Genomic DNA, 12,863 nt, shown 5'->3' with positions numbered 1-12,863 from the left:
CGTGAACAAGGTTTTCGCTCAATCACAGGAGAGGGTGGGTGGATGATGACAAGAGAGGGGAGGGAATTTTGAGAAAGCGGGAGAAGCATCAGGTTTGTGTCAGGTTCTGGAACGCATACGCACAATGCCCCCTCACATGCGATAAGTGCGTTTTGAACGCCGATGGAGGATTAAATAAACCCACTGCTTTGAAAGAAGCACTAAAATTAGGCAAATTGCCTTCACTGTGGAGGAACTGTAACAACTAATGGATTTTTTTTTTAAAGTGCATAGGTCATGTAATGACTTATCCAAAAATATCTTGAAATAATATAAAACGCCTATGATAGGTGGCGCAGGGGTCTAAGGCATTGCATCTCAGTGCTAGCGGCATCCCTACAGACCCTGGTTCGATCCCAGGCTGTATCACAAGCGACCGTGATCGGGAGTCCCATAGGGTGGCGCATAATTGGCCCAGCGTCGTCCGGTTTAGGGGGGGTTTGGCCGGGGTAGGCCGTCACTGTAATACGAATTTGTTCTTAACTGACTTGCCAAGTAAAATAAAAATCCGTTACATTTGCTAGTTACCTGCCCAAAATAGTCATTAGTAACATTACTTTACTGAGTTTGGTTAATCCAAAAGTTATCTGATTACTGACAAATAGGATCCATCAAACACATTTGGTATGTCATCATAGTGGTCAGATACGTTCAGATTGAACATTACATTTAGGCCTTTTTTAAATGCTGAATTGAATGTCATTGAGAAAACAGAAAGGTTTCATAATGTAATCTTTCGCAAACATTCTTACCGAATTGTAATGTAATCCAAAAAAGTATCTAGTTTATTAAACTGTAATCGGATTATAATATTTCTGCTGGTAATTTAACTGATTACTTTAGTTTTTTTATAATCAGATTGCATGTTTTAAAAACAAATCAGATTACATGTAACCTATAACTCTCCAACCCTGGTTACAAAAAATTATACTGAACAAAAATATAAACACAACATGCAACAATTTCAAAGATTGTACTGATTTATAGCTCATATAAAGAAATCAGTCAATTCAAATAAATTCATTAGGCCGTAATCTACGGATTTCACATGACTGGGCAGGGACGCAGCCATGGGTGGACCTGGGAGGGCATATGCCCACCCACTTGGGAGACAGGCCCACCCACTGGGGAGCAAGGCCCACCCAATCAGAATGCGTTTTTACCCACAAAACGGCTTTATTACAGATAGAAATACTCCTCAGTTTCATCAGCTGTCCGGGTGGCTGGTCTCAGACGATCCCGTAGATGAAGCCAGGTGTGGAGTTGTAAGGCTGTTTGGACGTACTGCCAAATACTCTAAAACGACAATGGATATAAAGAAATCAGGATGCAGCTTTTGGTGAAATGAACATAGAATTATCTGGCAAGAGCTCTGGTGGACATACCTGCAGTCAGCATGCCAATTGCACGCTCCCTCAAAACTTGAGACATCTGTGGCATTGTGTTGTGTGACAAAACTGCACATTTTAGAGTGGCCTTTTATTGTCCCCAGCACAAGGTACACCTGTGTGTTGATCATGCTGTTTAATCAGCTTCTTGATATGCCACACCTGTCAGGTGGATGGGATTATCTTGGCAAAAGAGAAATGCTCACAAACAGGGGTTTAAACAAATTTGGGCAAAACATTTGAGCTTAATAAGCTTTATGTGCGTATGGAAAATGTCTGGGATCTTTTATTTCAGCTCATGAAACATGGGACCAAAACTTTACATGTTGCGTTCATATTTTTGTTCAGTAAATATGGATAGGGCCTTTACCCATGATAAAACAGCGCTCTTAGCGTTCATCAGCAGCTTGGCATCAATAGTGAGATTCTATGGCTTAAATGTGTATATAGGACATCAAGCACCCATGCTAAAAATATCCACTGTAGTGGATTTCACTCAGAATGAGAATTAACCATTTAAATACCTGCAGAGCTGTTCAGTTAAGCAGTGGTTTTAACCCTTTAACAGGCAGCTCAACCAGGCGGTTAAGCTAACTTTGACAAGCAATTTTTTAATTAATTAAACATATACATTTTGTTTGGCATATTTATCATCTCAACCAATGCCATTTAGTAAAATTATCATGTGGTCTTCATTATCGGACACCCATATTTTTTTCACATTGAAACATGCATTCAAAGATGAAAACCAGGAAGTGAACAAGAGCAAAACTGAACCTTATTTACCACAATTTTCTTTTACTATACTGAACAAAAATATAAAACGCAACATGCAACAATTTAAAAGATTTTACTGAGTTACAGTTCATATAAGAATATCTGTCAATTTAAATAATAAATTAGGCCCTGATCTATGGATTTCACATGACTGGGAATACAGATATGCGTCTGTTGGACACAGATACCTTAAAAAAAAAAAGTAGGGGCGTGGATAAGAAAACCAGTCAGTATCTGGTTTGACCACCATTTGCCTAATTCAGTGTGACACAACTCCTTCCCATAGAGTTGATCAGGATGTTGATTTTGGCCTATGGAATGTTGTCCCACTCCTCTTCAATGGCAGTGCGAAGTTGCTGGATATTGGCTGGCGGGAACTGGAACACACTGTCATACACGTCGATCCAGAACATCCCAAACATGCTGAGTGGGTTACATGTCTGGTGAGTATGCAGGCCATGGAAGAACTGGGACATTTTCAGCTTTCAGAAATTGTATACAGATCCTTGTGACATGGGGCTGTGCATTATCATGCTGAAACATAAGGTGTTGGCAGAGGATGAATGGCACAACAATGGGCCTCAGGATCTGTTCACGGTATCTCTGTGCATTCAAATTGCCATCAATAAAATGCAATTGTGTTCGTTGTCTGTAGTTTATGCCTGCCCATACCATGACCCCACCGCCACCATGGGGCACTCTGTTCACAATGTTGACATCAGCAAACCACTCGCCTATACAACGCCATACACGTGGTCTGTGGTTGTGAAGCCGGTTGGACGTACTGCCAAATTCTCTAAAACTATGTTGAATGCGGCTTATGGTAGAGAAATTAATATTAAATTATCTGGCAACAGCTCTAGTGGACATACCTGCAGTCAGCATGCCAATTGCACGCTCCCTCATAAGTTGAGACATCTGTGGCATTGTGTTGTGTGACAAAACTGCACATTTTGTGGCCTTTTATTGTCCCCAGCACAAGGTGCACCTGTGTAATGATTATGCTGTTTAATCAGCTTCTTGATATCCCACACCTATCAGGTGGATGGATTATCTTGGCAAAAGAGAAATGCTCACTAACAGGGGTTTAAACAAATTTGTGCAAAACATTTGAGCGAAATTAGCTTTTTGTGCATTTGGAACATTTTGAGGATCTTTTATTCCAGCTCATGAAACATGGGACCAACACTTTACATGTTGCATTTATATTTCTGTTCAGTGTAATTGTGTATAAAATGGGAAATTACAATGTTGTAAAATGTTGCTGACCTCTAAAACATAATTTAAAAATTATTAAATTATTAATATGTTGTTTTACAAATGTAGGAATATGGTCTATCAGGCAGTTGAGTTGGCCATTAAAGGAATGCTATTAACTCAGTTTGTGAAAATGGACAATGGAGAAATACTGTTAAAGGATTTTTTGTTTTTTTCAAATTCAAAAATCCTTTCAAATCCATATAATTATTTACTGTCTGCCTGTTATCTTCAATATGTTTCACAATATCATTCAGTACATGTCATTTTACTGGTATTCTAAGCATATAAATTGTAAACACATTAATTTACATGCATTCTGATACTCATATTTTGACACAAATGTATAATATTTTATTCATATTTGATATCAGTCCTAATTTAACTAGACCCATCTTCCATTATAAGTAAATGGAGCAAACAATACTACTTCATGTATAAATTAAAAAGTCTTTGCAAATTCCAATACAAAATGACTTTACGCTAATTGTTTGCGATGCATTATCTATCGAAGAAACATTATTTAATTATTGTCTATACTGAGGTGAAATACACATATTTTGCTAGGAAATATATATTTTTCTTGGTGTGCCAGTTAAAGGGTTAAAGAGATATCTGGGTACATTAAGCAGAGTTAGGTTCAATGCATTTAGCTTTATTTTGTAGGAAGTGCTTGTTCTGATTTTGTACCTACTACCTACTTTGGCTTGTTGCAAATGATCAAATGTAACATTGACCCAAGGAATCAATACCCCCATAGGTTACGTTTACTTGGAGGCCATGAGAGGTTTTCATGAAGTAATGGCGAACTTCTTAGGCTACTTACTGGGTTCAGAAAATTATTCATTGATTTGCTCTCTAGTCATATGTGTGTGCACAATGTGTGCAGGGCCAGGTCCAGGCATAAGCAATCTTGCACAGGGGCCCCAAAAGGCTAGAGCTGGCTCTGAGTTTGTGTGTGTGTCTTGGAAGAAGCTGCTGTCAATGTTTATGAAGAACAATCATGCTCTAATTAATTGCCAAAAAGTTCTTGGACGAATTTTGGCTTGACACAAAACACGAACGAGACAATTTCGTGTGTGTGTGTGTGTGCGCGCACAAGAACCGCATACCATCCAACTGAGAGTTCTGTATTTCACCTTACTTCCAATGTCATCATGGATGCAGTATTTGACATAACTGAGCTGAACATCGTTCATGCTGAGGGTTTGTCCATGTGAAATGAGGTCCAAATCAAATCAAAGTTTATTGGTCACGTACACAGATTTGAAGATGTTATCGCAGGTGCAGCAAAATGCTTAAGTATCTAGCTCCAACAATGCAGCAATATCTAGTAATACAATAACAATACACACATAATCCAAATGTAAAAAAAAAACAAGAAATTAAGACATTTAAAAAATAATAATATTTAACCTTTATTTAACTAGGCAAGTCAGTTAAGAACAAATTCTTATTTACAATGACGGCCTACACCGGCCAAACCCGGACGACATTGGGCCAATTGTGCGCCGCCCTGTGGGACTCCCAATCACGGCCGGTTGTGATACAGCCTGAATATCAGAACAAGCAATGTCAATGTGAGCAAAGGTGTTCGTATTTCACCTGCCTTCCCACTGCTGCAGAGGCCAGCTCTAAAGTGTATAATTTCATTACAGAGATGCATCACCAGGCCTCTCTTAAAACCACTTGACTGGCGCTGGATGTAATATCTGTGGCAGAGCAGGAGAGATGCACTCAGGCATCGCAATATAATTTGGTTGCAGAGAACCGCCCAAAACTGACAGTCCAAATCACTTGATGGTGTGGGTGCACAGAGCAAGGATTATTTTTGGGTGTCCGAGTTGATCTGGAGTCTGCCAATCCATTGTGAAAAGGAGGTCTATCCGAAGACCATTAAAGGCCCAGTGCATTTCTATCAGACCTCAGGATAAGACCAAGATGCAGACAGGTCGAAGTAACAAAAGTTTATTACAAAAACAGGGGGCAGGCAAACAACAGGTCAAGGGCAGGCAGAGGGCAGTAATCCAGAGCAGAGTCCGAAAGGTACAGAACGGCAGACAGGCTCAGAGCAGGCAGAATGGTCAAAACCGGAAAAACTAGAAAACAGGGACTAAGGAGCAAACAGAAGTACGGGAAAAACGCTGGTAGGCTTGACGAGACAAGACGAACTGGCAACAGACAAACAAAGAACACAGGTATAAATACATAGGGGATAATGGGGCAGATGGGCAACACCTGGAGGGTGGTGGAGACAAGCACAAAGACACGTGAAATCAGGGTGTGACAATTGAGGTTGGAATAATACTACAAAATTGTGAAAATTATAATAATGCCCTTTAAGTGTAAGAGCTGTTTGAAAAGATCGCCTGAAATGTCAGCCTGTTTTGGTGGTATGACATCACCAGGCAGTAAATGAGTTAATAGTTAGCGCATTCAATTTGCCTGCTGGGGGGGGCGACGCTGGGCCAATTGTGAGCCGCCCTATGGGACTCCCAAACACGGACGGTTGTGATATAGCCTGATATCGAACCAGGGTATGTAGTGACGCCTCTTGCACTGAGATGCAGTGCCTTAGACCACTGCAGCACTCGGGAGCCGTCCTTTACATCTAATGGAAGGAATAAGCTTCGATTGACAGCTCGAAACCTCTGTAGTCACCTGATTGGTAAGAACAACCTAAACATGAAGGAAATGAAAGCTCTTCTAAAGGAAACTGGCTTCCGCAGAAACAGTATGTTAAATTAGTTGGGTTTAAATTGGGAGAGGTATATGATTAGCTGAATTGCAAAATGTGCTGTAAAACTTGGCCCTAACCATTTCTGTTAAGTAACTTTGATGTACCGTTTAAGGAACGGTACGATTTTTATTGTTATTTGTAGCATTTACAGTCAGTGCATTGCAACAGTCCTTCTCACCTAAGGCAGGAATAAGCTTTGATTGGCCACTCCAAACCTCTGTAGTCACCTGATTGGTAAGAACAACCTAAACACGAAGGAAATGAAAGTTCATCAAAAGGAAACTGGCTTCTGCAGAAACATGACAATGTTACGTGTTACGTTTTTCTTGCTCCCCATTTTCCCATGTTAGTGTGTTTGTCCTAGGCATTACAGGTGTACCTAGTTGCGGCTGATGATGGTGGGCGTGGCTGTAGGTGATTGAAGAGAGGATATCTGTTTGTCGTGTGAAAAGAGAAGAGAGAGGGGGAGAGAGAGGAGACACTTGTTTTGTTTGGCTAGTTGATGATTTGTTGTTTTAATTTATCTTTCAGCCTGTCCTCTTGAGGTACTCCACCCTTCCTAGGTCCTGGAGAAGGGAAAAGGTAGATCTGCCCATGGGTGTACATTCCCAAGTAGATAACCCATTGTTTTATACACTAGGTCACCGGGTGGGTGTCACCCTTGTATGTTCTTGGAACCAGGTAGGACAGTGGGTTAGGACTTAGAGTGTGTTAGGAAGGATTAGGTGTGTAGAAGAGGTGGGACCTTTTTGTTTATTTTCATTACTTGGACCCCGATCCCAAACATTCCCTTCTCTTACCTTCCCTGGTTGTGGTTGCTAGTTTTTGTTTTCTTACTGATTCTTTATGGATGTTTTTATATTGTTTATTTAATTACTTTACTAAACATCCCCTGAGGGCTAAAATTGAGTTCTGGTTGTGGTCTGATTATTTTTCGCTCATTACACCCCACATTTCTTCCCCTCTCATCTGTATTACCTGGTGTGTTTAGGCCCAGGCATTTACGTCTCCTCCGCAGACCAGCTACACCCGAGGGGAGAACGTAATAGGCAAAAACAAGACAACAGGCAAAATGTATGGTGTTAATAATTTCACCCTGAGAGAAAAGGTAAAGGTTAAAATTCCTCTTCAGTCTCATTGATGCAGTGGTATGTTCTGAGAAAATAAGAGTTTGGTGATGAATAAAACACATCCCTCGTTAACAACACATTATTAGTGGCACCCTCTTTTTTTCCACTTCAATTGCTGTCCTTTACAGCTGTGAGGCTGGGGGACCCAAAATTGTGTAGTGTTTATAATTTCCTGTCTATGTGTTGATGCTCCATCCATCAGCAATACAGCCGGTATGCTGTACTGTCATTTCAGACAGAGATGACATTGGAGATGGCATTTAGACTAGGTTATTATGTGGATTTAGACTAGGTTATTATGTGGATTTAGACTAGGTTATTATGTGGATTTAGACTAGGTTATTATGTGGATTTAGACTAGGTTATTATGTGGATTTAGACTAGGTTATTATGTGGACTTGGGCACCGAGTAACACAATAATAGGTTTTGTGGACTTAGGTATTGGTAGACATACAGTAGGAATGTACTCAGGAAACAGAGACAGGTCCTGTGGGCTTGCATCAGGATGAGTCATACTCTCCCTCTCTACAGCAGAGCACTAGAAAAGAACTCCAGCTCTCCACAATCAGAGGATCATTACTGGTATGACTGTACGGCAGGGGTCTTCAACCTTTTCTTGTCCAGGGACCCCAGGCAAACCGGCGACCCAGGGACCCCCATCCTACCTTAGCCCACCAAAAAAAAATCACATGCCTTGTCTTATCAGGTGAATAATAATGGCAAGGAGAAGTAATGACCTTTTTTTTATGAAAAGATTTGTTAGACAGTATTTCATTATTTTGACCTCCCCACATTATAATTGGAAAAGGAAAACTAAACTCTTAACATCGCTGACCCCCTGCAGTACCCCCCCCCGCTCAAATTGGAACAGGTTGTTCTGTCCACCGGCTTTGTTGTTTTTCCTGTGTGTCCTCCAAGGGGTCCCTGAGTGCCGCCAACCAACAAATTACTAGAACAAAGTGAACTTGCTCTAGGGCTCATAAGATAACTCTTTTGCTGATTAAAAACTGTGCAGCGCCATCCTGGCATGGAGCGGCCATTCCATTTAGATCCCAATCTACCTGGCCGCTTAAATCAGCATTGCACTAATAAGAGCCTTTTTATCTCTTGGAATGAGAGTGCTTAGTCTAGATGCGCGGTTGGATTGGGACCAGAGATGGGAGGTTGTAAATACTGAGTAGGGACAGAGAGACACAACGCAAGTCTGGTGAGCATAGTTTTGGTTGGGCTTGGAATGATGGCTCAGTTATGGCTCTTTTCTATACATTATAGTAGTTTGCAATAGGGAGTAGGTAGATATGCTCTATAAATGATGGAGGATGTGGTTATAACTGGACTCTTCTTGGTTGTTATTGCTCCTTTAAATGTGTTTTTTATCAGGCCTAGAAAATAGTTATCACCAGCTAAAAGGAAGACGGGATAAGAATACAGACGATGGAGAAGAAATTAGTGAAAGTCTGGTGGACAAGGTCAGATCATACTGCGACACTGCGATTGGTGGCCATCTGGATGAGCTGCTGGGTGAGGCTGTTCCGGAGGCGGGTCTTCTGGGAGAGGTCATCAAAGCAATGGTGGAACGGGAAGGCAATGCTGTCAATCACCACCAGCTGGACCTGGATTTGACCAATACAGGGGCCCAAGTTAATATACAAAAGCCACAAGCAAAGTATTTTATTGATGCTGTCTTTGCTGTTCTAGTTTTTTTACTATTCTATTTCGCTCCAGCCAATCCAGAAATTTAGCCATCATTTTCCATGAGCATTTCAGTTAAGGAATTCCATTTCGACTCGTTACTTGAAATTGACTGGAATTGAAATGGAACGGAGCCCAACTCAAAATGGTTGTAGAAATAACCCCTTTGGATGTTATTGGTTGGATATTTTGGGATCAGTGACAGTATTGGTAGGGATTAGTACCTCAGGGTGCTGAGCCAGGAAGTCAGCCAGGAGATACATCTCCGCCAACAGCTCCACGTAGTCATGGTAACGGACGAGGGTGGAAAAGATTGTTTCCACAGTCAGCTCCTTCAAGGCCTCCTGCTGCTCTGGAGAAGGAAAAAATTAAGAAAAATAAATCAGAGACAGTGAAGTAAAACATTTCTCCAATTAAGCTTGAATCTAAGACGGAACCCTTTCTTCTCTAAACCGTCTCTATTGCTGTACATTTTGTCATGGCTCACACATAGTGTAGCGATTAAAAGGTGTGACAAAACGACCAAGCAGTGATTGAATGCATGCAACAGTACTGTTGATCCCCTTATGTCAGCATTTACCAAATAGCAGAACAATACTACAGATTTTCATCAGTAAACCATTCTCTTCCATAGCCTAGTATGTATGACAATGTAGTGACAACTACCAATGAAACGAATACGTTCAATAATTGAAAGTCTTTCTTAAAACGGCATTGTTGGTTAAGGGCTTGTAAGTAAGCATTTCACTGTAAGGTGAATTCGGCGCATGTGACAAATCAAATTTGATTTGACTCATAAGCACTAAATAGATGCTTATGTGACAAATCAAATTTGATTTGACTCATAAGCACTAAATAGATGCTTAAGAAATCCGTTATAAGTCATCCTACATGATGGATGACAGAAGATTTCAGTCTCATTGTTTTTGTTACGTGCATCCTCTGCTAACAGCCCATAGTGTTCCACAGCTGCCTGGGATAGGTCCACAGTCCTCTGGACCAAGAAGCTGCCCTCTGTGTCTATGTACAGAGCCTTGCCTCCTAGCCCCCCAAAACACATAGGGATCTGCACATCTACTACCAACTGGATACTTAGGGACACAGAAGGAGGAGTTTAGGTGTGAATGTATGGTGCAGTTATTTTACTGTGTTATTATTACATTATATGGAACAGGTGAGTAACTCTTCCACACAGAGGTACCAGAGCTTACCAGAGCTGGGCCTTTCCCACTCCAGGCGCCTCGCAGACCTCAGTGCTCTTCCCCGCCGGCCGGCCCCCTCCCAGGGCTGTGTTCAGTGCTGAGCAGAAGGTAAAGATGGTGCCCAGCTCCTGCTCTGTCTCCAGAAGCTCCTGTGCAGTCAGCCTGCCTGTTGCTGCTCTCTCCTGGCCAGACTCACACCTCACAGGCTGCAGAACCTCTACTGCCTCCTTCTGGGAGCCTCTACAAATACAAACACAGGGATGGAGCTGAAGAGGACAAGATAGACAATCTTGAAGGGGAGAGATACAAATGTTAATGCACTGTAAGACACATTGGGGAATAAAGTTGACACCACATATTGACAAAAACAATATATTTGGGATATTTAGGTGTAATGCGTTTCACCCAGTTGATGTCCTAAAACTATTATAATCTACTACTGTAATAATGATACATCAACAACTACAACAACAGTGACTGGTTGGTTACCTTTGCTTAGTTGGAGGTTGCAAGTCAAACAGGTCTGCAGCAGAATGAAATCCAGATTTGAGCAGTTTCACTTTGACAGACGGTGCGGTGTAGCTCAACACAGCCCTCTGCAACCTACTCTTTCTTACCCATTTCAGCGACCTGAATGAGATGGATACGGGCAGACAAATTAAAAAGCTAGCATGCCAATTGCCAGTAATGCTAATTTGCTTGATACATTGAACCAGTTTCTAACACCTCAGTGAAAATGCGCAGCTCAGAAAATGTAACTTTTAAATAACTCTGGTTTTTCGGTTAGCTACCTCCTCAGTAAGACACGTTTTACTTCTACAGAAGCTGGAGTTAGCTAGACGCCTGCTAGCTAGCTATGAGAAAAGCAACTTGCAAGTAAGTAGCTAGCCGTTTTCAACGATCCCTCCTAAATTGTGTTCACTAGCTCCACCGACCTACGTTACATGTCGCCCCTGTGTGGTCAATGATTGTAAACCCAGGCAATGAGAAGTAAATGAACAGTATCAATCAATCACTCAAATTTCAAATCAATCAAATGTATTTTTAAAGTCCTTTTTACATCATCATATACAGTTGAAGTCGGAAGTTTACATAAACCTTAGCCAAATACATTTAAACTCAGTTTTTCACAATTCCTGACATTTAATCCTAGTAAAAATTCCCGGTCTTAGACCAGTTAGGATCACCACTTTATTTTAAGAATGTGAAATGTCAGAATAATAGTAGAGAGAATGATTTATTTCAGCTTGTATTTCTTTCATCACATTCCCCGTGGGTCAGAAGTTCACATACACTCAATTAGTATTTGGTAACATTGCCTTTAAATTGTTTAACTTTGGTCAAATGTTTTGGGTAGCCTTCCACAAGCATTTTTTTCTGAGGTTTTGGCTGACTTCTTTTGATTTTCCCATGATGTCAAGCAAACAGGCACTGAGTTTGAAGGTAGGCCTTGAAATACATCCACAGGTACACCTCCAATTGACTCAAAGGATGTCAATTAGCCTATCAGAAGCTTCTCAAGCCATGACATAATTTTCTGGAATTTTCCAAGCTGTTTAAAAGGCACAGTCAACTTAGTGTATGTAAACTTCTGACCCACTGGAATTGTGATACAGTGAATTATAAGTGAAATAATCTGTCTGTAAACAATTGTTTGAAAAATTACTTGTGTCATGCACAAAGTAGATGTTCTAACCAACTTGCTAAAACTATAGTTTGTTCACAAGAAATTTGTGGAGTGGTTGAAAAAAGAGTTTTAATGACTCCAACCTAAGTGTATGTAAACTTCCGACTTCAACTGTATGTCACAAAGTGCTTATACAGAAATCAAGTCTAAAACCCTAAAGAGCAAGCAAGCAATGTGCAGATGTAGAAGCACAGTGGCTAGGAAAAACTCCCTAGAAAGGCAGGAATTTAGGAAGAAACCTAAAGAACAACCAGGCTTTGAGGGCTCGCCAGTCCTCTTCTGGCTGTGCCCGGTGGAGATTCTAAGAGTACATGGCCTTTAACGCCAGATCGTTCTTCAAGGTGTTCAAAAGGTTCATTGATGACCTGTGGGGTCAAATAATCATCACAGAGGTTAAATAGGGTGCAACAGGTCAGCACCTCAGGAGTAAATATCAGTTGGGTTTTCATTGCTGAGCATCAGAGGTCGAGACAACTAGCTAGAATTAAATGTAACAATATATGAACACAATTTCTTCTGAAAACAAAAAAAGCTATCAAAACTCTGAATGTATGTACTTTTTACAAGGTCTTTATATAATGTATTGTCTGGATTCCCCAGAAGAAAAAAATAGCTGTTTTTAGCTAGCCAGCTAACTGACATTCAGCACATCTTTTTTAACCTCAGTCAACCACCTGGTGGTCTCTTTAGTTGAAGCTGAATGAAGCAGGATAACTGCTTTGACGGTGCCCTGCCCAGTGCGCTTAGGCATCGTGAAGAATGGAGGTTTACCTGCTCAGCTGCACTGGTACACTATAGAGAAGAATCTGCACAAGATGGAGAAGCTGCTCAAGAAAGGTAAAACAAAACAATAACACAAGTAATGCATGATGATGATGAGTAAGCATTTGTCATCCCTACCTACTAGTACCTACCCAGTGAGCTTTGCAGTTATGAATAAATGGTTTCCT

General features: G+C 40.9%; 1 protein-coding gene across 1 annotated transcript; it reads right to left on the bottom strand.

Annotated features, from left to right (window-relative positions):
- Positions 1-3,887: 3,887 nt before the first annotated feature.
- Positions 3,888-12,664, bottom strand: LOC115148274 (DNA repair protein RAD51 homolog 3-like). Its single transcript, XM_029690219.1, has 8 exons — positions 12,588-12,664; positions 10,716-10,856; positions 10,236-10,466; positions 9,958-10,115; positions 9,249-9,376; positions 8,814-8,945; positions 6,351-6,446; positions 3,888-3,944 (listed from the first exon to the last, which is right to left on the bottom strand). The coding sequence occupies exons 1-8, from the start codon at positions 12,662-12,664 to the stop codon at positions 3,888-3,890; spliced, it is 1,020 nt and encodes a 339-aa protein (XP_029546079.1).
- Between the last annotated feature and the right edge of the window lie 199 nt (positions 12,665-12,863).

The sequence above is a fragment of the Salmo trutta genome, chromosome 15, assembly GCF_901001165.1.
Source record: "Salmo trutta chromosome 15, fSalTru1.1, whole genome shotgun sequence".
In the NCBI taxonomy this organism is placed as follows: domain Eukaryota; kingdom Metazoa; phylum Chordata; class Actinopteri; order Salmoniformes; family Salmonidae; genus Salmo; species Salmo trutta.
The sequence above is the reverse complement of the archived record's forward strand: the minus strand, read 5'-3'. Positions and strand labels throughout refer to the sequence as shown.

Bases quoted from the DNA above. Each gene is read 5' to 3' on its own strand.
- LOC115148274 (XM_029690219.1), bottom strand. From the start codon at position 12,664: ATGCCTAAGCGCACTGGGCAGGGCACCGTCAAAGCAGTTATCCTGCTT. The intron at 8,946-9,248 runs GTACTAATCCCT...GGTCAAATCCAG, and splicing joins TCCTGGCTCAGCACCCTGAG to GTCCAGCTGGTGGTGATTGA. The intron at 3,945-6,350 runs GTAAATGCTACA...GCAAACAATTAG, and splicing joins ACTGTTGCAATGCACTGACT to CGTAAAGTCATTTTGTATTG.